Below are 23,521 nucleotides of genomic sequence, written 5' to 3' on the forward strand. Positions count from 1 at the left end.
AAGGCACTACTGTTGTGCAACTTGTCTTCTCTTTTGCTTCCTTACCCCACCCTTACTTCATGTAAAACCCAAGATTGTGATGAGATGCTACAAATCCTCCAGTGGGGGTTGAGGGATGACATTTGATGCTTTTATTATATGTAAAGATATAAGATGTTTTCATGCCTCAGAAATTTGTGGGAACATCATCAGAGGCGCCTACAGGAGTAGAAGCAGGCTCCCCACTTCAGACAGGCCCTCCATCTCATAGAGGGGAACAGAGATGTGGGCAGTAGCGTAGTGGCAAATTCAGAAGTGCAGGGTTCCTTCATGATAGTCACAACCACACCCCTCCTATCCTTTTTTTTTGCTGCTAGGTTGAGAATGAGATCCTCACAACAAATGCCCCTAAGAACCAATAAGCATGTGGCTGACTCACCTTCTTTCACTCCAATTGGCTCCAATCAGCAGGAAAGGACAAGGAAGCATATAAGAAGACTCTTCTTGGTGGTTAACACACTCCCCTTTCATGCTGATTGGCTCATAGGATGCTGGAGACCCTGCTCCCAAAAAAGTAAGGGGTTGAAGCTCCCCCCCCGACCCCAGATGACAATACCCCTGGATGTGGGCAGAAGTGCAAAACTGAAGAATCAGACAAGTCTGATCATGTAAAGACAAAGAATTAACCGTATTTTAAAATCATAAATATAGCAATTAAGAACATAAGAACATAAGAAGAGCCTGCTGGATCAGGCCAGTGGCCCATCTAGTCCAGCATCCTGTTCTCACAGTGGCCAACCAGGTGCCTGGGGAAAGCCCACAAGCAGGACCCGAGTGCAAGAACACTCTCCCCTCCTGAGGCTTCCGGCAACTGGTTTTCAGAAGCATGCTGCCTCTGACTAGGGTGGCACAGCACAGCCATCATGGCTAGTAGCCATTGATAGCCCTGTCCTCCATGAATTTGTCTAATCTTCTTTTAAAGCCATCCAAGCTGGTGGCCATTACTGCATCTTGTGGGAGCAAATTCCATAGTTTAACTATGCGCTGAGTAAAGAAGTACTTCCTTTTGTCTGTCCTGAATCTTCCAACATTCAGCTTCTTTGAATGTCCACGAGTTCTAGTATTATGAGAGAGGGAGAAGAACTTTTCTCTATCCACTTTCTCAATGCCATGCATAATTTTATACACTTCTATCATGTCTCCTCTGACCCGCCTTTTCTCTAAACTAAAAAGCCCCAAATGCTGCAACCTTTCCTCGTAAGGGAGTCGCTCCATCCCCTTGATCATTCTGGTTGCCCTCTTCTGAACCTTTTCCAACTCTATAATATCCTTTTTGAGATGAGGCGACCAGAACTGTACACAGTATTCCAAATGCGGCCGCACCATAGATTTATACAACGGCATGATGATATCGGCTGTTTTATTTTCAATACCTTTCCTAATTATCGCTAGCATGGAATTTGCCTTTTTCACAGCTGCTGCACACTGGGTCGACATTTTCATCGTGCTGTCCACTACAACCCCCAGGTCTCTCTCCTGGTCGGTCACCGCCAGTTCAGACCCCATGAGCGTATATGTGAAATTCAGATTTTTTTGCTCCAATATGCATAATTTTACACTTGTTTATATTGAATTGCATTTGCCATTTTTCTGCCCATTCACTCAGTTTGGAGAGGTCTTTTTGGAGCTCTTCGCAATCCCTTTTTGTTTTAACAACCCTGAACAATTTAGTGTCGTCAGCAAACTTGGCCACTTCACTGCTCACTCCTAATTCTAGGTCATTAATGAACAAGTTGAAAAGTACAGGTCCCAATACCGATCCTTGAGGGACTCCACTTTCTACAGCCCTCCATTGGGAGAACTGTCCGTTTATTCCTACTCTCTGCTTTCTGCTTCTTAACCAATTCCTTATCCACAAGAGGACCTCTCCTCTTATTCCATGACTGCTAAGCTTCCTCAGAAGCCTTTGGTGAGGTACCTTGTCAAACGCTTTTTGAAAGTCTAAGTACACTATGTCCACTGGATCACCTCTATCTATATGCTTGTTGACACTCTCAAAGAATTCTAATAGGTTACTGAGACAGGACTTTCCCTTGCAGAAGCCATGCTGGCTCTGCTTCAGCAAGGCTTGTTCTTCTATGTGCTTGGTTAATCTAGCTTTAATAATACTTTCTACCAGTTTTCCAGGGACAGAAGTTAAGCTAACTGGCCTGTAATTTCTGGGATCCCCTCTGGATCCCTTTTTGAAGATTGGTGTTACATTTGCCACTTTCCAGTCCTCAGGCACGGAGGAGGACCCGAGGGACATGTTACATATTTTAGTTAGCAGATCAGCAATTTCACCTTTGAGTTCTTTGAGAACTCTCGGGTGGATGCCATCCGGGCCCGGTGATTTGTCAGTTTTTATATTGTCCATTAAGCTTAGAACTTCCTCTCTCGTTACCACTATTTGTCTTAGTTCCTCAGAATCCCTTCCTGCAAATGTTAGTTCAGGTTCAGGGATCTGCCCTATATCTTCCACTGTGAAGACAGATGCAAAGAATTCATTTAGCCCAGCACAAGCACAGGCAGAGAATAATAAGGAGCAATTCAGGTCAACAGAACTGAATTCAGGAATATGTAACCTCCAGACTTCTCTCCTGCCAGATGGAGAACTGCAAAGATGACACATCTAATCTCCTTAGGGAAGGAGACAAATCACCTCTAGCTGTCTCTGACAGACAATCCCCTGCTTGCCCATTACACTGGCCTTGAAGGAGACAAGACTTCCTTTTCTCTGAGCCAGAAGATGAGCAAATCTTCTAAAATGGTGTTAACCTATGATGGTAATCTAAAGGGAACACACTTAATAAATTTACAAAGTAAAATGGCATAGTTATATGGCATGCACTTCTCTGGGAAGCAAAACAAATTTAATCTGAGTATCAGATAAGCCTTTTAATGAAATAATAAATAATACACATTTATTACATATTAAGCATTCAGCTTGATTTCCCCTTTTAATATTTTTCCCTTCTTCTTTGCCTGTTCCTTTCTTTTTAACACTGCCCTTTCAGCCTTCTTTCTCTCTGCCCCCTCCTGTACATAGCAATATGATTAAAGCAGTACAATACTTGGACATCAGTACCATCTCACACTTAATATCTGAGCCTCATCAGATCAAGCTGACACCATGAATTTTGTGAGCATTGCAAAGCTGGCTTTGTTCTTAACTAATGAGAGGAGGTTTAGAATCAGTCCTAGTGTTTGCCTGAAAGGTGTATGACATAAATTAATATTATGGCTGATATATTCAGTCGTAAAGTACCAACTACCACACAAAAGCACTTCTGAGTTGATTTTGCTTCAATAATTATTCCAAAATTTAATATTAGAGACACAAAAGTAGGGATGGCTGATATTAAAATTGTCTAATAGTACTTAAAATCCCGTTCATGTATATCCATGCACATTACTTCTAATCTTTTCAGTTCAAGGTTCGTTAGTGGTATGATAAATGGTTATGATTGTAATTGAGATAAACCAAAGGTGCAGCACCAGTGTATGTACATGTTGTGTTCTGAAAGTGGATGCACAATACCTTAGGCATGAACTTGCCCACAAACTTGCACATGATCTTCCACAGTGGTTGCACATACACCTGTGTCTGAAGTACTCTGGAGTACGTTTCTGGATTTAGTGTTTTTACTGCAACCTCAATCACAAAAAGGTGTTGAAATTGTTTCTTGCTTTCAGGCTTACTTTATCATTTATCACAACAACTTCCCCTCCCCAATCTGTAGCTGATTCATGTGCATGAAGAGGGAATGCTTACAATTCAGCATCTCATTGCATTTGGCTTGTATGCCTCTGCTGCAGTGCTGCCTATGTTGTGAGGGATGTTTTATGTTTAAAGACTTGGAACAATAAAACATGAAAACACTCAATTTTCAGATTTGTGTAATCACTAGGGTATCTTGGACTTAACAATTTTGATACACTTAGTGACTGTGGGTCATCTTGTGGTCTGGAATTGTTTGTATCTTATACCTACTTTTAATTTAAACTTCATTTTCCATCAAATTGCAACTCAGCAGGCTTTGCTCTTGTGTCTTGGCAGAAGAAAGCACTTTGTGTCAGAGCTTACCCTTTGCCCACCTGCCTTAAAAGTCTTTCCAAGTTTAGCTAGAATTGAATTTCCCCAATGTTTTTGTTTAGCTCATCAGTGTCAGTTTGCATAAGCCACAGTATGGTATGAAGACACATGAGGCCACCACCTTTGTGAAGCAAAGGGGGTTAGATTCGATGGCCTGATAGGTCCCTTCCAATTCTACGGTTCTAGGTCTGGGTCTAGTCAGTGTCTGGATGGGTGACATGTATACTACCTTGGGCAACATGATGGAAGAAAGATGGGATATTATTAATATTTATTTTTCATTTACTACTAATTTTTTGTCTCAAAGCGACTTACAATTTTTAAAAAAGCATACAGTACCATATTTAAAATACATCGAAAGATGAAAGAACACATAAATGTACACAAATAAATATAAATATTTCTTTTATTTATATGATTTCCATCCCACCCTTCATTGTAAATGATCTTCAGGCAAATGACATCAATTAAAATGAAATAAAACTAAAAAGTAAATGTACAATTAGAGAGGCAAGACAACCAATATATCTTCCATTTGTAAACCCTGGAGTGCTGCTGCAGTCAGTGCAGGCAATACTGAGCCAATGATCTGACTTAATATGAGGCAGCTTTCTGTGTTCCTGATGTTGGTGCCAGCTGAACCTCGGGGGGGGGAGTGTTCCAGATATTGGGTGCACTGCTGAGAAGGCCTTCTGGTGGATGACAGCTCCTTTTAACTCATTCAAATGTATTATTTTTGAATGGTATTATCAGAAGGGCCTCTCCAGCTTATTTCAAAGTCTGGATGCTCCAATACAGGAAGAAGTGCTCCTGAGACTTGTAGATCATTGTATGGATGTGAAAGTAGGACAGTGAAAAAAGCAGATAAGAGAAAAACATTTGAAATGTGGTGTTGGAGGAGAGCTTTCTGCATGCCATGGACTGTGAAAAAGACAAATAATTGGGTCTTAGAACAAATTAAAGATCCTCCGTGGCGCAGAGTGGTAAGCGGCGGTAATGCAGCCGAAAGCTCTGCTCACGGCCGGAGTTCAATTCCAACGGAAGGAGGAAGTCGAATCTCCGGTAAAAAGGGTCGAAGTCCACTCAGCCTTCCATCCATCCGTGGTCGGTAAAATGAGTACCCGGCATACACTGGGGGGTAAAGAAAGGCCAGGGAAGGAACTGGCAATCCCACCCCATATATATGGTCTGCCTAGTAAATGTCACAAGACGTCACCCTAAGAGTCGGAAACGACTCGCACTACAAGCGCAGGGACACTTTTACCTTTTAGAACAAGTTAAACCAGAACTATCATTAGAAGCTAAAATGATGAAACTGAGGTTATCATACTTTGGACACGTAATGAGAAAACATGATTCATTAGAACAGATAATAATGCTGGAAAAACCAGAAGGGAGTAGAAAAAGAGGAAGGCCAAACAAGAGACAGATTGATTCCATAAAGGAAGCCACAGACCTGAACTTACAAGATCTGAACAGGGTGGTTCATGACAGATGCTCTTGGAGGTCACTGATTCATAGGGTCGCCATAAGTCATAGTCGACTTGGAGGCACATAGCAACAACAATTCTGACTAAAAATATGCCAGTGCCCCACACCCTTGAATATTTAAATTATTTGAAAAGGAGATATTAGAACAAAAAAACTCAGTGGTATTAAAATGCATGATGAATGTGATGTTGAAACTCTTAGTAAGTCTTTAAAAATACTATTTATATGTTTGTTGCCATTTTTGTGGCAGTTTCTAAAACACAGTTTTATGATGTACCATCTAGTGAAGTCAATCAGTCTCTTACAGACAAAAGATAATCTGACTGTAGCCTCTTTTTCCATATGTATCATTAATGTAAAAAATACAGAGCTTCGTACCTAAAATAGTCACCTTCCTTGGAGTATATGGGAAAATTTGGTATTTTGGGGTCATGTGTACAAACACCACATATTTGGACTATGTGTTGTACTGATTTAGTGTTAAAACACCAAAGGGTAATTATGACTTGGTGTAGTAGGGCCTCATACCTTTCAGAGTTGGAAGAACAATGGGTGGTGTGGGCCTCACAAACTAATAATTATCCAAAGTCTCCTGAATCATCACAGAGGAGTCTGGTAGCACTATTAATTTGTATGTTTGGCAAGGCTAGAGCCAATGCACACTGACTTTTTTAATGAATTTATTTGTAAATTTAACAATAAAAGGAAAGGAAAATAAAGAAAAATGAATTAAAATAAAATAAATAAAAATACTGAAGGTACAATGAAATTAAAGAAAAATATGAATACTGCTAATAATAACAATAAATCACCACCAGTTTACATTAAGAATCATATACCCATCACTATATGCATCCTGAATGAAGCGTGTAAATTAATATAAGCCTTCCAGGTGTCCAAATTGGTATCCACTTGAAATTGATGTTCAAATGTAGCCAGGGCAGTGAGGTCTTCAGTCCATTGCGTAACAGACGGAGGGTATTTATCCTTGCAGGCTTGAAGTATAAGCAACCATAAGGGCTTGCAAAGTCCACTTTTGTTGTCATACATGGTACTAGAATATAATTTAAAAGCACATGAACATCAGCAAATATCAGTGATTTTGCCAATACAAAATTAGTATGGATAACAGCTTCAGACCAAAGAATATATCACTGGACATGCCCACATCATATATCTCCATTAGGCATTCTCAATGTTACACAGCCAGCAACTATCTGTATTGGACAATGCCTTCCTATATAAATATTGTGGAGTCCAACATATTCAAAATATTAATTTTTACTGAATCAATCTCAATTTCAGATCTAAGGAAACATTCCATATAAATTCTAAATCAATTTCCTATTGATTAGGCAGTAAAATACATTCTACTCCCCTATTCCACACCTCTGAGTTCCTAAACTTCTACCTTACCAAGATCCATTTAACACTGACATTTAAGCTGTAAAATAGTAAATGACAAAAAATCTCCATCTGAGCCTATTAGCTGATCTAATGTATATATCCCACATTTTACCTCTTTAGTTCCCTTTTAATTTCACTCTCCTAGATTTCTTAAATGTATTTTATGTGTTTCTATCTTTTAAATTGTTTTGCGTTTTTATTGTGTATGATTTTATTGTGAGCTGCCCTGAATGCCCTATTTTAGGGATGAAGGGTGGGATAGAAATATTTTAAATAAAAAATAAAATAAATAAACCCATTTCTTCAACAAAGGCTGCCTCTCTATCTTCAAATCTGGATGATGCCACAAAGTTAATTTAGCATGGACATATGGGTCATCAGAGCTTGGAAAAGTTACTTTTTTGAACTACAACTCCCATCAGCCCAATCCAGTGGCCATGCTGGCTGGAGCTGATGGGAGTTGTAGTTCAAAAAAGTAACTTTTCTAAGCTCTGGAACTGTAACTGATGAACCACTGTATGTCAAGTCTTTCTAGTTCCTAAAATATAAAGTTGTATTGGTCCCTTTTTTATGATACATAGACCCCGAAACTAGCCATCCAAAGAGGGGTGTTAAATAAGTCATCTTTAAAATTACCCCAGTGGTATTCATAGAAGGAGAAACTTGCTAATCATTTGTACCTGCTAACAAATATGCCTTATGATGTAAGCTAATTTCTGGAAAATTAAAACCACCTTTCAATACTGGCAAGCATTGTCTCAAGTGAAAAATGAGGTGGAGAATTATCTCAATTAAACTTCCTCAATATCCCAATAATGTTTTGAAAATATATTTGTGGAATATGTAATGAAATACCACATTTGTGTGTGTGGGTGTGTGCTTGCCGGCCAGCTCCAGGGGCTCTTGGATGACACTGATTATCTTGATCCATTTCAACCCGGTTTTAGGCCCGGTTTTGGCACTGAAACAGCCTTGGTCGCCATGTATGATGACCTCTGTCGGGAGAGGGACAGGGGGAGTGTGACTCTGTTGATTCTCCTTGATCTCTCAGCTGCTTTTGATACCATCGACCATGGTATCCTTCTGGGAAGACTCACGGAGTTGGGAGTTGGGGGTACTGCTTGGCAGTGGCTCCGCTCCTACTTGGTGGGTCGTCACCAGAAAGTAGTGCTTGGGGAACATTGCTCAACACCCTGGACTCTCCATTGTGGAGTCCCGCAGGGATCGGTACTGTCCCCCATGCTTTTTAACATCTACATGCAGCCGCTGGGTGCGGTCATCAGGAGTTTGGGGGTGTGTTGTCATCAGTATGCTGATGACACGCAACTCTATTTCTCCTTTTCATCCTCTTCAGGTGAGGCTGTTAACGTGCTAAACCGTTGCCTGGCCGCAATAATGGACTGGATGGGGGCTAACAAACTGAAGCTCAATCCTGACAAGACCGAGATGCTGTTGGTGAGTGCCTTCACTGCCCAGATGGAGGATGTTCATCCTGTTCTTGATGGGGTTACACTCCCCTTGAAGGAACAGGTTCGTAGCTTGGGAGTTCTTTTCGATCCTTCCTTGTCTCTCGAGACCCAGGTGGCCTCGGTGGCACGGAATGCTTTCTACCATCTTCGACTGGTAGCCCAGCTACATCCCTATCTGGACAGTGACGACCTCGCCTCAGTTGTTCACGCTGTGGTAACTTCTAGGCTGGACTACTGCAATGCGCTCTACGTTGGGCTGCCCTTGAAGATAGTTCGGAAACTACAGCTAGTCCAGAATGCAGCGGCCAGATTACTGATGCGGACCAGAAGGTCTGCTCATATAACACCTGTTCTGGCTCGTCTGCACTGGCTTCCTATTTGTTTCCAGGCTAAAATCAAAGTGCTGGTTTTGACCTATAAAGCCCTACACGGCATGGGACCGCAATACCTGGTGGAACGCCTCTCCCAATATGAACCTACCCGTACACTGTGCTCAACATCTAAGGCCCTCCTCCGGGTGCCATCCCATCGAGAAGCCCGGAGGGTTGTGACTAGAACTAGGGCCTTTTCGGTAGTGGCCCCCGAACTGTGGAATAGTCTCCCCGATGAGGTACGCCTGGCGCCGACGCTGCTATCCTTTCGGCGCCAGGTGAAAACCTTTTTATACTCCCAGGCATTTTAAAGTGTATTTTAAATTGTATTTTATAGTGTATTTTATCAGTATTTTCATTATTGTTGTATTTTGACGTTGTTGGTTCTTTGTTATTGTTTGTTTTGATCTTTGATTTTGTTATACTTATTGTATTTATATATTGTGCTTGTTTTATCTTTTATGTACACCGCCCAGAGAGCCTTTTTGGCTTAGGGCGGTATATAAATTAAATTAAATAAATAAAATAAATAAAATTATCTATGGCAAAATATTAATCTTAAGTGTATTAACTTTATCCCAATGCACACTAACTCTGACCTGGCTAGGGCTCATGTTCAGTGGGAACCAAGATGGCAGCACTGGTTTTGAGTGGATGGGACCCTTAAGCTACAGTTCCATGCACACTTAGAGCTGCAAGTCCTATGAAACACAATGGGAGTTACTACCAAAAAAATGAGCATAGGAGCCAGCTGTTAATGGCTCAAGGCTCTGGCAGGTAGCCATGGCATTATGTACTGCTTGCCAAGGATAGAGCAAAGGGGTAACCGTGACTAGTTAGAGTTGAAATGAAGTGCCCTTCGAAAGGAAGATTGCAGCTAAATGCCTCTCTGTTTTTTGCAAGGAATAATGATGAGTGTTAATGAATTGCAGTCTCAGAACTTCTGTTACGTCTGGCCAATTTATTTTATTGAGAGCAAATAAGCATCAAAGCTCAACGCCTGTTATTTCTATGGCCCCCAAGTACACAATTGTCCTATTCATTCAGTTTATAATATGTTCTGTGTTTCCTCAATGTGTTAGCAAAGTACATGGAAATTACAGACTTTTAGAAAAATGTTCTTTGCTCTATATGGAAAAGTACATTTTAAGTAATTTATGCTACATGTTTACCCCCAAAACTGTTAAAATCATTTAACCAAAGATAGACAACATGCAATAACGCTGGTGTGGGCTATAGAGCTAATACTGGAAGAGCAATGCTATTTGTATTATTTTACTATGAATTCATTAATGCATGTAAAATGGATGAGTCTCCCATATTCAATTTAATTGTCTAATAGAGGCCTCCACCTGTGAAGTCTTGACATAGCAGATGCTGAGATGAGAATCTATTAAGCTATAATGGCTGCTGAAAATCTTGGATCTGACACAATAAACAAACAATAGGAAAATAATTTTGCTTTATTGCATTCATGTTGCTCAGCTCTTCCTAGTGTAATGGGACACCATCAGATACAAAGTCTCATTAAATCTAATGGTTTAATTCTGATCTCATAGATGTTTGAATGTCAGCTGCTTCTATAAAACCCTTTACAGCAACTGTGTCTTCACAGCATGGCATACAGCATCATGGGATCTAATGCAGTATGACTGCAAATAGGCTATCAGTTCTTTTCAAACAACCAGCATCTCAAAACACCTGTGCAGACAAGATTCAGTTTCTGCAGAGCATGTATAATCTCATCTAGTGATAAATGTAAGAATGTAATATATTTCTTACATTATTCTGGCTGCTAATCTGCATCATGAATGCCCTCTTCCTAAAAACATATTTTACTTGAAATACCCATAGTTCAAATGGCAGCAATAGATGCATTTGTATTATTACTTACTTGTGTTAAGAAGTACCTCATATGGTTCAGTGCTATTTAAACCTCACAAGAGTACATACATGCAAGCACACACCCACACACACAAATGTTGGCATTTTCAACACATCCTGTCCCCCCCTTTCTTTTTAAAGTAAACTCTACATATTCCTTCACAGTAGGTATGCATCTTAGATGTCTAGAAGTTGAGAACTTTTCTGTTGAGAGCTGCATTCTTGGAAGGGACGCCCAACTGACAGGGGCCACATACTGTATTGGCAGTGGGTGGGGCCTTTCCCTCTCTTTGCTTCCTCTTTTCCTCACTTGCTGATACTCCCTATTCTTCCTCCCTGCCCACCAAACTGCCAGAGGAGAGTTTGGAAAAGTTACTTTTTTGAACTGCAACTCCCATCAGCCCCAGCCAGCATGGCCAGTGGATTGGGCTGATGGGAGTTGTAGTTCAAGAAAGTAACTTTTCCAAGCTCTGAATCTGAACTGATTGCTTGAAAGGGCTGTTTCTTCTTTCTCCTTCCATTGCTTAATCCTTCCCCCTCATCTGGGCTCACTCAACCTGCATAAAATTAGCCTGAGGAACATAACTGATGCATATATATGAGAGAAGATTGGAAATTGATATGCAATGAAATGTTAAGGATTGGTTACATGCGGCTTCCATCTTGTTTGTGAGCTCCCTGGAAGGATCTGCCTGGTCAGCATTGGAACTGGGGATGCTGGACTGAATGGACTTGGGCTCTGATCCAGCAGGCCTTTCTTAGGTTTTTCTTCTTCTTGTCAGTCCCAGTATCAATTGCAATTTACAAATGCAAACTCACATATTTTGGCTATCTTCAGATAGTCCAAAACATCTCAAACAAATTGCCTTCAGAATTAAATATTTGATTTAATCAATATATATTAAAGAAAACTGCTAGTTTTGTGAATAATATAAATAATTTAAATTCTTATTAAATTAACCAGAACACTGGGGAAGCATTGTGTTTCTGTAATATCAGGTTGAATTACAAATATACAGGCAGAGCATAAATGGAGGTAAGTAGCACACACCTCTTCCAAGCCTCATATCTCACTACCTCACATCAGGTACTTAGAAAAAGGCATCCTGCATGTCGCACAAGACACTTCCAGTCTTCAGCTCGTAAGCTCACTTGCTCTCTACCTGTTTCAAAGAAGCCTGTTTTCCTTCACAGACAGACAGATGGCAGCACCCCCTCCCCTTAAATGGGCTGAAGTATGTTGCCTTGTAAGTTCCGATAGCTCTCCCATTCAAATGGAGATGGCTCAATCTTATGTTTTGAATTATAGAGGTATGGTAAATGTTCAAAGAGGTGCTAGATATGTAACTAGTTCTACTAAATTAGTATGAGGCAGACTGATAATGATGTCTTCCCACTGTCATGGTATTACTTTGTTACTGTATTAACTGCACTCTACTGGATGTAATTTAGGTGGGTGCATTATAAAGCACTTCTAAAATGTTTTATTTTCAGTGCAGCTTAAAATGACTTACACTATTCCAATTACAATTCAATATCCCCTCCTGTCTTTAGTCACACAACCTGAATACTCAATGGATTTTTTAAAAAAAGAAAAACACCGTAAAGCCTTGGTGTCACCATCCTTCTTAAATTTCACTCTTCATTACATTTTGCACTTCTGGACTCCTTCTTACCAGCAGCAATTCTGCATTGTGCAACAGTGATTTGGAACTCAGCATAAATAACTGATAGCATGATTTTAACAATCTTTTCTATGGATATTTTAACATAGAATTTAAATGCATAATAGTTTCTTTGGGATTGTTTTTTTTAAAAAACCAGACATTTGTATATAAATATGCTCTTATTAAAAATATAGATGCAAAATCCCAGTGTGCAGGACATGGAATTATGGGCTCAAGTTACAGGAAGCCAGATTTTGACTGACCATCAGGAAAAAGTCCTGTTAGAGAGGTACGACAATGGAAGCAATTGCCTAGGGAGGTGGTGGGCTCTCCGACACTGGAGGCATTCAAGAGGCAGCTGGACAGCCACCTGTCGGTATGCTTTAATTTGGATTCCTGCACTAAGCAGTGGGTTGGACTTGATGGTCTTATAGGCTCCTTCCAATTCTACTATTCTATGATTCTATGAACAAACATCCACCCCCACTCTTTTTTTGTTCCCAGGAAGAAAGTATAGCTTCACATGCTATTTATGTGGGGTTTTCCTCAATGATTTTACCTTACCAGATGGAACTCAGTATGAAGTCGGTTTGAAGGAATACTGCATTTAGCACACTGAGAGCCAGAAATCTGCAACACACTTTGTAGTACTTTCTGGTCATGTGGATCACGATCTCTCCTTGAAAATGCAAATAGCACATGAGAACTAAATAATGATTTACATTTTAGAATCAATTATAGAGCCTTGGGAAGTGTGGGAAAGGTATCTGATAATTGAAAGTGACATGCTAAGATCAGCCAAAGCATGTATACAGATGTAGAAGTCCATCTTCTTTGCTGTTCAGGAAGGAGTTCTTTCTGACTCAGGTGGTAGAACCTGAGTTCAAGCTGCATCTTGTGATGCTGTATAGTAGTTTAGGCCCTAGGTTCTCAAACTGTGGGTGGAAGCCATGGATTGCGGAGCATCTGTGCAAATACTTGTACTCTGGGAATGATCCATTGCGCTGTACAAGCTGTGGTTATGCTCCCCTCCATCTCTGAGAGTTTGAGCCAGAACTCTGCAAGCTGCTGAGGAAGATGCTTCATTCCATGTTGTTTGGGTCAATGCTCAGAATAGCCAGGTTGATCAAATTACCAAGCAAGGCGGTGGGTATTAGAGGGCAGGGAGGTGAGGTATCCTTGTTGCTAAAATAATTGCTAATGTCCATTCATTCCAATCTTCAGGTCTTCATGTGCATCAGTGAGATTAGTAAATACTGTGCGCAAGGATCTCTCATGTTCATTTGTAAAACAGATGAGAATGGCATTGAGGAAGGGCATCCTCAAAGCTAGAGTAGGTTTAAAAAATAGTTCTGAGTTCAAAAAGGTTTGAAAAGTATTGGCCTAGTACACTATCAGCACCACCTGGCCTTAAGCCCTGCTTTAGCCTTGTTCAGCCACTGAAGAGGAATGGCTTACCAAAGACTATGTTATCTGAGATGGCCTTCTGATTAACTAAGTCCATAAGTATTATCGTTGGTCCCTGCTCACCTTGGATCACTGGGCTTCAGCACTGGGACCTTGCTTGGTTAACTCGCTGGTACCGCTGCTTCCACTCACCTCTCTCTCCTGCCAGCAGTAGCAAGCAGGATTTTTAGCTTTGCCTTATAGTATTTGAAAGAGAAGAATGAATGAATAGATAGAACAGGAGGGTAGGATACAACATGTCTGTACTGGACTTTTTAAAGGTGCAAGATGATATTTGGGTTTGGCAACCCAATAATATTTCTGCATTATTTCGTTTTGCATTGAGACCCTATACATAAATGAAGATGTAGCTACAAAGACTGATTTTTCCCCTGGGGAAGATCTCACCATAAAAAAAATACTTAAAGCAACATTATTTTGCAAAAAGTGGTTGAAATCTGATTCTTCTGCTGCCTGAACAGCTCAATTTTATGCAGCTTTAGGATGCTCCTCAACTCACTGAAATCAATGGGCTTGAGTATACCTAACTGTGTTTAGGAAAGTCCTGTTAATATCTTAATAGCCTTAATAAAACATGCTTACATGCTTTCAATTATTAACAAATTTATGGATAATTATTTCTCTTTCAGATTATACAACAGCAGTACTGTTAAAGTGTTACCATGATTAAAATATTTAAACTGCATACATGTTCATTCACTACATTTTCTTGGGTTTAAGATATAGCCAAGAAAAATAACCTTTGTCAAGGACAGATCTCGTCAAAGACCTTGTCAAGGAAAATAATTTTGCATATCTAGTGAAGGGCGATTCTTAACTATGAAAGCCTATGCCACAATACTGAAACCTTTTGTCAATGAAATACTTTGAAGTGTTGCTTCTCTGCAGCCAAAACATTATATGGAGTATGGTATAGCCTTACAGCCTGGCCTATCTAACCCTTAAAAAACTCTTTAAATATTTTACTCACCACAGTTCCCTGCTTTTGACAGCTTTCAAGATTAGCCTAAAGTTGGTTTCCTTATTTACAACTCCTAGTCCTATATCCGATTCAAAGATTTATATGGAAAGGTGGTAAAGTCAGCCGTCCTTAAATTCTTTAAGACCCTAGGTTGAATCCAGACATAGTCATGCTTACAGTAGACCTATTCAAACTGTGATGTAAGTTAGTCTGGATCCAATCCTTTGTGTCAGTCATGATTGCTGACCATGTTCCTACCCATGACTCTATATGTGGCCCAAACAGGACAAAGGCAAATGCACTAGCAGATAAATGGCAGTGGCCACACAAGCACTCCGGATGAATTTCAGTTCTGGTGCTGCCAATTTCATGGACGAGTTAGACACCGACTATTCACCAAATCATGTCAACATGTTTTTTGTTTGTTTGTTTGTTTTTTGTAGCCAGGATTGCTCTTTTATCACTAATACTTTTAAAATATTTAATCTATTTGGGCTTTCTAAAAGCCTCTCCAAACCAAATATCCTACATAGTCATTGTCTCATGTCCCAAGCATAACAACCTGCAACCTTCTAACTGGATACTGTGCACACACAATTCATAAAGGCAATCTCTCCTTTTTTGATGAGAAAAATCCTTATCAAATCCTTATTTTAACCACAGTCCCCACCCAAGCCAATGTTTCCCCTAATTCAGAACATCTCTCTATTTAGCGAGATGTTTATTGCTATTCTCTCTCCTTTCTTATCCCTCCATATGTCTTGTCAAGCCTATGTTTTCTCCAGCTTCTACATCACAGCTAGAAAAAGAAAACTACAACCCTCCCCTAGATGAAGGAAAAATAAAATAAAATGGCAGAGCAACATCTGATTCTCCAGACGTTGTGGGTGGAGTAAACTGCTTCAGCTGTAAGAGGAGCTGGATCATAGGCAAGGTGGGTAGCTGTTTCACCTTCACTCCTGGTTTTGATCTTCCCTTCCCTTGATGAATTTAGCCACCATCCATTTACAAAGACGTCATCCAAACATTTTCTTTAGTGCTGACTAAACCCTCACTGTTCAGGATTTTATTTATTTATTTATATCGTGCCTGGGCTCCCAGCAGGAGCCCATTTTTGTTTAATATCATCAGTGAAATCATGACACAACTGTGCACAAAAACACAGCAAGCAGGACGAATATGTATTTACATTTTGTTTTTAAAAGCAGATTTACAGAATTAAAAGCTCAGCTCTAATTGCCTAAGCCACTGGCAGGGAACCCCTGGCCCATGGGCCTAATTAGGCTTCCTAGACCTCAGAGGTTGGCTTGTCAGGCCATTTTGTGTGAACCATGCCCATCTATGCTGCATCTGACATCATATGTGCCTGATGCCACTTGTCAAAAGTAGCCCACTGAGGGCTAGCCACTTCTGAATCTGAAGCATTGGCCAGATCCGATACCCCACAATGATTTCAATGGGCTCCAGCACGTCTTATTCTGAAGAGAAATGTGTATCAGCTCTTGCTTTGCTTTTCTAAATATGAAGACAACGAAACTACATTTATCAATTGTACAAAAATAAGTATGTACAAAATTATTAGCATTTTTAAAAGAAAAACAATAGGTTATGATAGATCCTGAATAAATCTAATTTCTCAAATGTATTTCCATTTGCACAGAATGTCACTAGAGTCAATGTTTCCCCATAAAGGGACCACAGGAATGCCAAGGAGCCTTATCAGTTTACAGAGCAAAAATGTGCAGCTGTGCTCATTTGTTGGGTGGGATATAACTGTCTTCCCTTAAGGAAGTGCTGCTGTTTTGAACATGTTGCACTCAAACAGAAGAGCATTTTTTCCACGATGGAATGGAACAGTCTTCCTCAGGGATGCCCTTCTATTTCAAGAATGCTGCATATTCTCAGCACTCCAGAAGCAATGCACTTTATGCATTTTCACCACACAAAGAATAGAACCATTGTGATACTGTACAGAGTGCTTTCTGGTATGGAGTTTTATATGTGTCATCGGCACATACTGGATAGTGCCATGAAACCACTAGCAACATGCAATATCTTCCACGGCTGCAAACAGTGTACAACAAATGTTGTGGTCCTATAGCCAGCACCCAGCCTGTAATGATGGGACTCCTTTGGACACTGAAATTTCTTAGTTTCGAATTGAGAAGCTTCTGGGATTTTGCTTTGATGCTACTCATTTTCTGCTCCTGTCCAAGTTTTTTGTACAGTGTGAAGTTCTCAAGTGCTGGAGTACACAGTGTTCAGCCTATTAAAAGCAAGGGGGGTAGAAAAACACTAGCTTGGTTATTCTTCCCCTAAATAGCACGACCCCATTACCTCTGCAGCAGTTTTCTGCTCCCACTCATTACATGCAGAATGGACACCATGCTGTTGCCTTTATATGCAGCATGAACATCATGCTATTGCCTTTATATGTAGGATATTACATAGGGCTCATGAGAAAGGAAATCTCCCCCTCCCCAAGAAAAATGAAACAGTAAGATAAAAAACTGGTAACTTGCTGTCTTTCAAACATGCCCATAATCTGTCTTCAAGGCAGCTACCCCATTTTGTGTTGTTGCAGCAAGGTTCAGCCTATGGCCGTTGACCATCCGGATATGGCTTTATTAGTGATGTCCAGATGTAATACACAATCTTCTTGCCCTAAAATCTGTCATTAAAATGTTTCGTTCTTTATTTGCTTTTGAACTCATCCTGCATAGACAGACACAGACTATATCTCTATCTTCTTTATATAAAAAATGTTGTGCAGCAAACATGAGTCATGTGTTTTTTCAGTTACATTTTGTTCTGGGATGATTCTGCTCCTAGGCTTTAAGGAAGAAAAGACTGCGGGGAGAAATGGTGGCATCTACTTAATTATCATCGGCCATTTCTCATATAAACATATTTAACCTTTACATAGAAAGAGAGTTAAAGGCTAACAAATAGTTGATTCAAATCGTTGTGTTACACTCAACTGACATCAATGCAAGGTACAGGGTACAGGTCACATTACATGAGCTGTCACTGTTTATATTCTACTTTTGAGGTTTTTCATAAACACTCACTGAAGAGGTAAACGTTTGGGACAGAATTCTCTTACCACCACTCTTTTAAGGTTGATGAATTTTCACCATTGTACCCAGGCATAGAATCCTTCATTTGGTAATCTTATACGATTTATTTCAGCAGAATCTAAATCTGGTTCCTTCCCAATTCTGTCCCAAGGTTCTTCCCACTTTTCCACTACCAACATGTATATGGGTAAGTATTATCAAAGATAATAAAGACAAAAAACAGAAGGGAAAGAAATGTTCCACATTATTTTCTGGAGTATATTAACATGTACTAACATAGCAGGACAGTAGTAATTCTTCAGATGCTGTACCTAATTTAGCTAACAATGAAATATATAGAAACAACAATGGGTATAGCTTAATTGTTGTTAACCAGGTCCATTGCTTTCAATGGGATGTGCAGTGCAATTCCCTGCATGTTTACTCAGCAGTAAATTCTACTGTATTCATTGGGATTTATTACCATCAGTGTGCATGAGACTGCAGCCTTAGCCACAAGAACCTTCAGCTGGACTGTGGCCATCATTTTTACTTTCCAGTATTCCTGACCTGAATCCAAATGATCATAATAAAATATAACTAATCAGCCCACAAATTATATCTTACCTTTGGTACTGACAGCAGAGGTCATCTTGGTGCTCCTTGATGTATGCTGGGTGTTATTTTTTAATGTTCTCTTCTAAACATACCTCTTTGGTCTTATATTGTGTGAACATGCTAGGATAGAATAGAGAAAGTTGTTTTTCTATATTAACCTCAATCAATTGTCTTTACACGTATAGCCTTCACCTTTCTCTTCACCTTTCTCTATGCTTTCTTTCCCATCTCATCATCTTTCTTGCATTCTCTTTTCTCTGTAAGCTATTACTGGGTCTTGTTTACTTCTCCCAGCCATTGCCCTTTTCATCCTCTGCTCCACAGAAGCACCCTCCCTTCTCATTCTCCACTGTAACATCTCCCTCTATTCCTTGCAAATTCAGCTAGTCCCCCTTCCCCAAACTTTCAAAACCTTCATACTACCCAGACCACCTCCAACTACTATCAAGTTCACTCTTGACTGCCCCATATTTCTTAATTCTTGAACAAAACCCAACTTTCTTCTTTGTCTTTGATCCTACATGAAGGCTCGCAAGAGTCAGTTTCATGAAATTGATGAAACTTCTGCATAAATGCATTTCTGACCAGGGAGGCTTAGATTGTCAGGAATCCAGTAGACTTTTCAACTGTTGTTGTTATGTGCCTTCAAGTGGACCACGACTCATGGCAACCCTATGAATCAGTGAGCTCCAAGAGCATCTGTCATGAACTACCCTGTTCAGATCTTGTAAGTTCAGGTCTGTGGCTTCCTTTATGGAATCAATCCATCTCTTGTTTGGCCTTCCTCTTTTTCTACCTCCTTCTGTTTTTCCCAGCATTATGGTGTTTTCTAAGGAATCATGTCTTCCCATGATGTGTCCAAAGTATGATATGATAACCTCAGTTTCATCATTTTAGCTTCTAGTGACAGTTCTGGTTTGATTTGTTCCAACACCCAATTCTTTGTCTTTTTTGCAGTCCATGGTATGCGCAAAGCTCTCCTTCAACACCACATTTCAAACTAGTTGATTTTTCTCTTATCTGCTTTTTTTACTGTCCAACTTTCACATTCATACGTAGAAATCGGGAATACCATGGTCTGAATGATCCCGACATTAGTGTTCAGTGATACATCTTTGCATTTGAGGACCTTTTCTAGTTCTCTCATAGCTGCCCTCCCCAGTCCTAGCCTTCTTCTGATTCCTTGACTATTGTCTCCATTTTGGTTAATGACTGTGCCAAGGTATTGATAATCCTGGACAAGTACAATGTCCTCATTTTCAACTTTAAAGTTACATCAATCTTCTGTTGTCACTACTTTAGTCTTTTTGACGTTGACCTGTAGTCCTGCTTTTGTGCTTTCCTCATTACTGGTTTCTGCTAATAGTATGGTATCGTCTGCATCTCTTAAATTATTGATAATTCTCCCTCCAATTTTCACACCTCCATCTTGGTCCAATCCCGCTTTCTGTATGATATGTTCTGCGTACAGTAGGGCCCTGCTTTACAGCATTCCGCTTTAAGGTGTTCTTCTGATACGGCCGCTTTCGTTTTCCATTTTAAAGGGTTTCCCCCCCCTTTTGCGACGTTTTTGCATCATTTTCACGCAACGCGGCCCATTAAAGTCAATGGGGTTCCGCTTTACGGCATTTTCCCTTTATGGCGGGGGTCCAGAATGGACCCTGCTGTATAAGCGGGGCCCTACTGTACAGATTAAACAAATAGGGTGATAAAATACACCCGCCTCACACCTTTTCTGATTGGGAACCAATCGGTTTCTCCATATTCTGTCCTTACAGTAGCCTCTTGTCCAGAATATAGGTTGCGCATCAGGACAATCAGATGCTGTGGCACCCCCATTTCTTTTAAAGCATTCCATAGTTTTTCATGATCTACACAGTGATCTGTATAGGATCTGGCATGCTGCTGGAACTGGATTAACCTTCAATAGTAACAGTACGGCCTGTTCAGAAAAAAATCTTCTTCTTCTAGGGAGGCAACTTATGCTTGAAAGGGAGTTCTCAATACAGGGGGAAAATGCTACTTCTGCCATTAGAGCAATCTAGAGTTAATATCATTTATTGTCGCATCCATCATATACTGAACAGGAAGTAGCCAAAGAAGACAGCAACCATTCTTTTGAAGTTACATTTGTTCAGATAGTCTTCAAATCTTGATCTAAAGTACACAAAATAGAATAAAAAAAAATATTTCCCGCTCTCTCTGAGGAAGGGCTTTTCTCAGAAATTACCTTCCTAGCCCACACAGGAATGTATAAGAGGAGCTCAATCTGCACCTCTTCCCGCCCCTCCCCCGCGCTCGATTTCCTCCTCCTCCTCAGTAATGAATGCATCATGGCAATTCCCTCCTCCGTTCCCTGGAGAAGCGCTTTAAAGTCAGGAAAAGCTGAGTGATAAGTAGGCGCCTCGCTCCGTCAAAAGCAGGTGCTGTACCTTCCGCGGCTGCCTCTTACAGCTTTTCATCAGGCAATCTTCACGCATTTGTTCCCCCTCCTCCCCAGGGAAGAGGGAGGTGGGTGCGCATACGCTCGTTCTCTCTCTCACACACGCTCGCTCGCCCCGACAGCTCGCGGAGGGTATTTCTGGTTGTTCCTCTGCGTTTGAATCCCTGCTTTCAAATCACACATGCAGCCCTCTCGCCAGGACGCACAGGGGGCTGCTTGACTTCAGATATTTTCGGCTCGAACTCTCGTCATTTCCGCCAGTGTGAGAAACGGTGGGGCCGGGGGGGGGGGGAGAGAGAGAGAGAAAACGCACAACAAAGGTGGAGGGGGGGAACTGCCGAGGGGATAGCTTTGGGAACAAACACGGCGAAAGAAGAGACCGCACGACTTGGACTTCTGCTGATGCCGGCGCTCGATTAAACCCTTGGCGCCCTCGGTACTCGGAACAGCGTCGGGGCACATTCCCAGCATCCTGGAGCGGCAGCAGCCACCGCCTCTTGCCCGCAGGTCAGAGGGAGCGGCAGGCAGGCAGGCGGCGTCGGAGCGCGCAGCAGCCCTCTTCTCCCGCTCGCCGCTGAGGAGGCAACTTGAACTGAAAGCCCCGGAGGCAACATACACGCAGGCGAGCGCGCGCCCTCCCACCCGCGCACCCACCGAGACACGCTCCCACTCAAGCAAGAGGAGACGAGCCGCGAGAGGAAGGCGAACATTCGCCTAGCTGCAGCATCTCTTCCTCCGCTCTCTGCGGCTTCGCGCTGTAAGCGGCAGAAGCTGAAATAATCCCCCCAAACTCACCACAGCTCGGAGGCCACACCGATTCTCGACCTCTCTCCGGCTTCCTTTTCGCGCTTACGGAGAACGAGCACTTCTTCTCTAAAAGTTTTCCCCATGGCGCTCATTATGGAACCTGTCAGTAAATGGACCCCGAGCCAAGTGGTGGACTGGATGAAAGGTAAAGAGCGAGCCCGGACCGTGGCGGCAGCGACTGGTTTTCTTGTCGGTTTCCCGTTGCTGAGGGAACGGCGTGGCTGTCCTCACATATTAGACGGTTTTAGGGTCGTTTCATTCGGTTCGTGGGAGAGCTGAATGCTGGAAAAGCAGATTGGAGGGTGACTAAGCGTCTCCTTCCAGGCTTCCTCGACGTTAGACGCCGAGAGGCACGAGCTCGGCTCGAGCTGGCTTTTTGCATTGTTTCTGACGTGCACTTCATTTTGTTTTGCTTAGGATCCCTGCTGGTTCCTCGAGACACCGCCGGCCCCTTGGCAGGTGCTTTTCGTTGTGGCCGCGCGAAGGGACTGGCGGGGCGCGTGGAGGAAGGGACCCGCGCCTTCCCAGCTGCCTCTCACGCTTCCATGTCGCCCTGCACAGAGGCTTCCTCGGTCAGTGGAGGCTACCGAAGTGTAGCGCCTGGAAGCGACATCCCTTTCTGACTTCCTCGGAGGCGATTGCCTTCACCTACATCTTCTTCCCTCCCTTTCTGCCCATTCATTTATTTAATTCATGGACAGTCAGGGTACTGAGATTGGCGTGGCTTTAAGAAAAAAACTTCTAGCAAAGACCGAGTAAAATCCCGTCTCGCCAAACGGAATAGGATTTTTTTTTTTAAAAAAAAAGAGGTTGATTTGGAAAAGGAAGGCAAAGGCATTTAATAAACGTCACGCTAACCCTGTGAATATTTGTCGGTATGTCTTGCACTTGGAGCACTAGGCAAGAGGCGAGCCATCTACACGGGAGAGGGCAACCCAACGGGCCAGACAGAACTGTGGAAGAATGCTCAAACAATCCTTGCAATGGGGAGGCGGCGGTGATGGGGGAGGAGGAGGAGGATAATGGAGGAGAGCAGGTGCCAAGACCCAGTAGTGCCTCTGGAGGAGAGGGACTGGAATAACAGCTTTGTCACCCTGTCTGAGGAGCAATGGATTTGGTGTCAGCGTGACCTGGCAAGGCAGGGAGCAGCTAGAACACAGCCTGCATAGGTGTAAGACCCTGGCAAAGCTGTTTTTGGGGCCAGAGGCTGAAAAGGCAGAAGTTTCACATGTCTTGGGAAGCATGTGCTCTGTGAAGGGGGGAGGGTTAACTGAGAATGTTGTATTTTGTGACTTGTGCGCCTGTAATGGGTGAGCAATTCCATAGAAAGTGACAGTCTTGTGTCCTTTATAATTGCACATGTAGTGCTGTTGCCCTTGAATATTCCACTTGTTTTCCTTGAAGCCAATCATATTCTTGGTGCACCTGTACTCCACAGGGCGTCATGCTGTCATTTCATCCTACTCCACAATAGCAGCTGAGCACCCACTTTAAGCAGCTGTCTTTTTGTCATTCCCCTGTTGCTCTTTTAGCGTCTCTTTTTCGGCTGGCATGCTATTTCTTTTAATGTCTGTTTTGTTCAACTTCTATCTTTCATCTCCACTAGCAATGGTGATTCCATTCTCTCCTCCCAGCCCCATTTTTGTTTTATTAACACCATTGGAAAGTAAGCTTCCCCCCACCTCCTGGATGTGGACTTTGATTATGAGTCTTGCTATTAACCTCCTCATCAAGGCCATTGCTTTCTTTGTGCGTTGAAGTGT

At 41.8% G+C, this 23,521-nt stretch overlaps 1 protein-coding gene and 1 long non-coding RNA gene across 6 annotated transcripts in view; one reads left to right on the forward strand and one right to left on the reverse strand.

Moving 5' to 3' along the window:
• Nucleotides 1-6,422: 6,422 nt before the first annotated feature.
• LOC133385056 (uncharacterized) lies at nt 6,423-21,913 on the reverse strand. Of its 2 annotated transcripts, none has more exons than XR_009762764.1 (3): nt 21,747-21,913; nt 18,518-18,628; nt 6,423-6,659 (listed from the first exon to the last, which is right to left on the reverse strand). It is a non-coding gene; the product is annotated as an uncharacterized LOC133385056 (long non-coding RNA). The 2 variants fall into 2 exon arrangements; XR_009762763.1 differs by lacking the exon at nt 21,747-21,913 and adding an exon at nt 20,941-21,512.
• The window catches only part of CNKSR2 (connector enhancer of kinase suppressor of Ras 2), a 271,527-nt gene continuing 269,269 nt past the window's right edge, over nt 21,264-23,521 (forward strand). For all 4 annotated transcript variants that reach the window (XM_061627286.1, XM_061627287.1, XM_061627283.1 and 1 more), the window contains exon 1: nt 21,264-21,903. In XM_061627286.1, coding sequence (XP_061483270.1) covers nt 21,840-21,903 — 64 coding nt within the window. In that variant the 5' untranslated portion in view covers nt 21,264-21,839. The remainder of the gene's footprint in view (nt 21,904-23,521) is intronic.

Source organism: Rhineura floridana, chromosome 5 (genome assembly GCF_030035675.1).
Source record: "Rhineura floridana isolate rRhiFlo1 chromosome 5, rRhiFlo1.hap2, whole genome shotgun sequence".
NCBI lineage: Eukaryota > Metazoa > Chordata > Lepidosauria > Squamata > Rhineuridae > Rhineura > Rhineura floridana.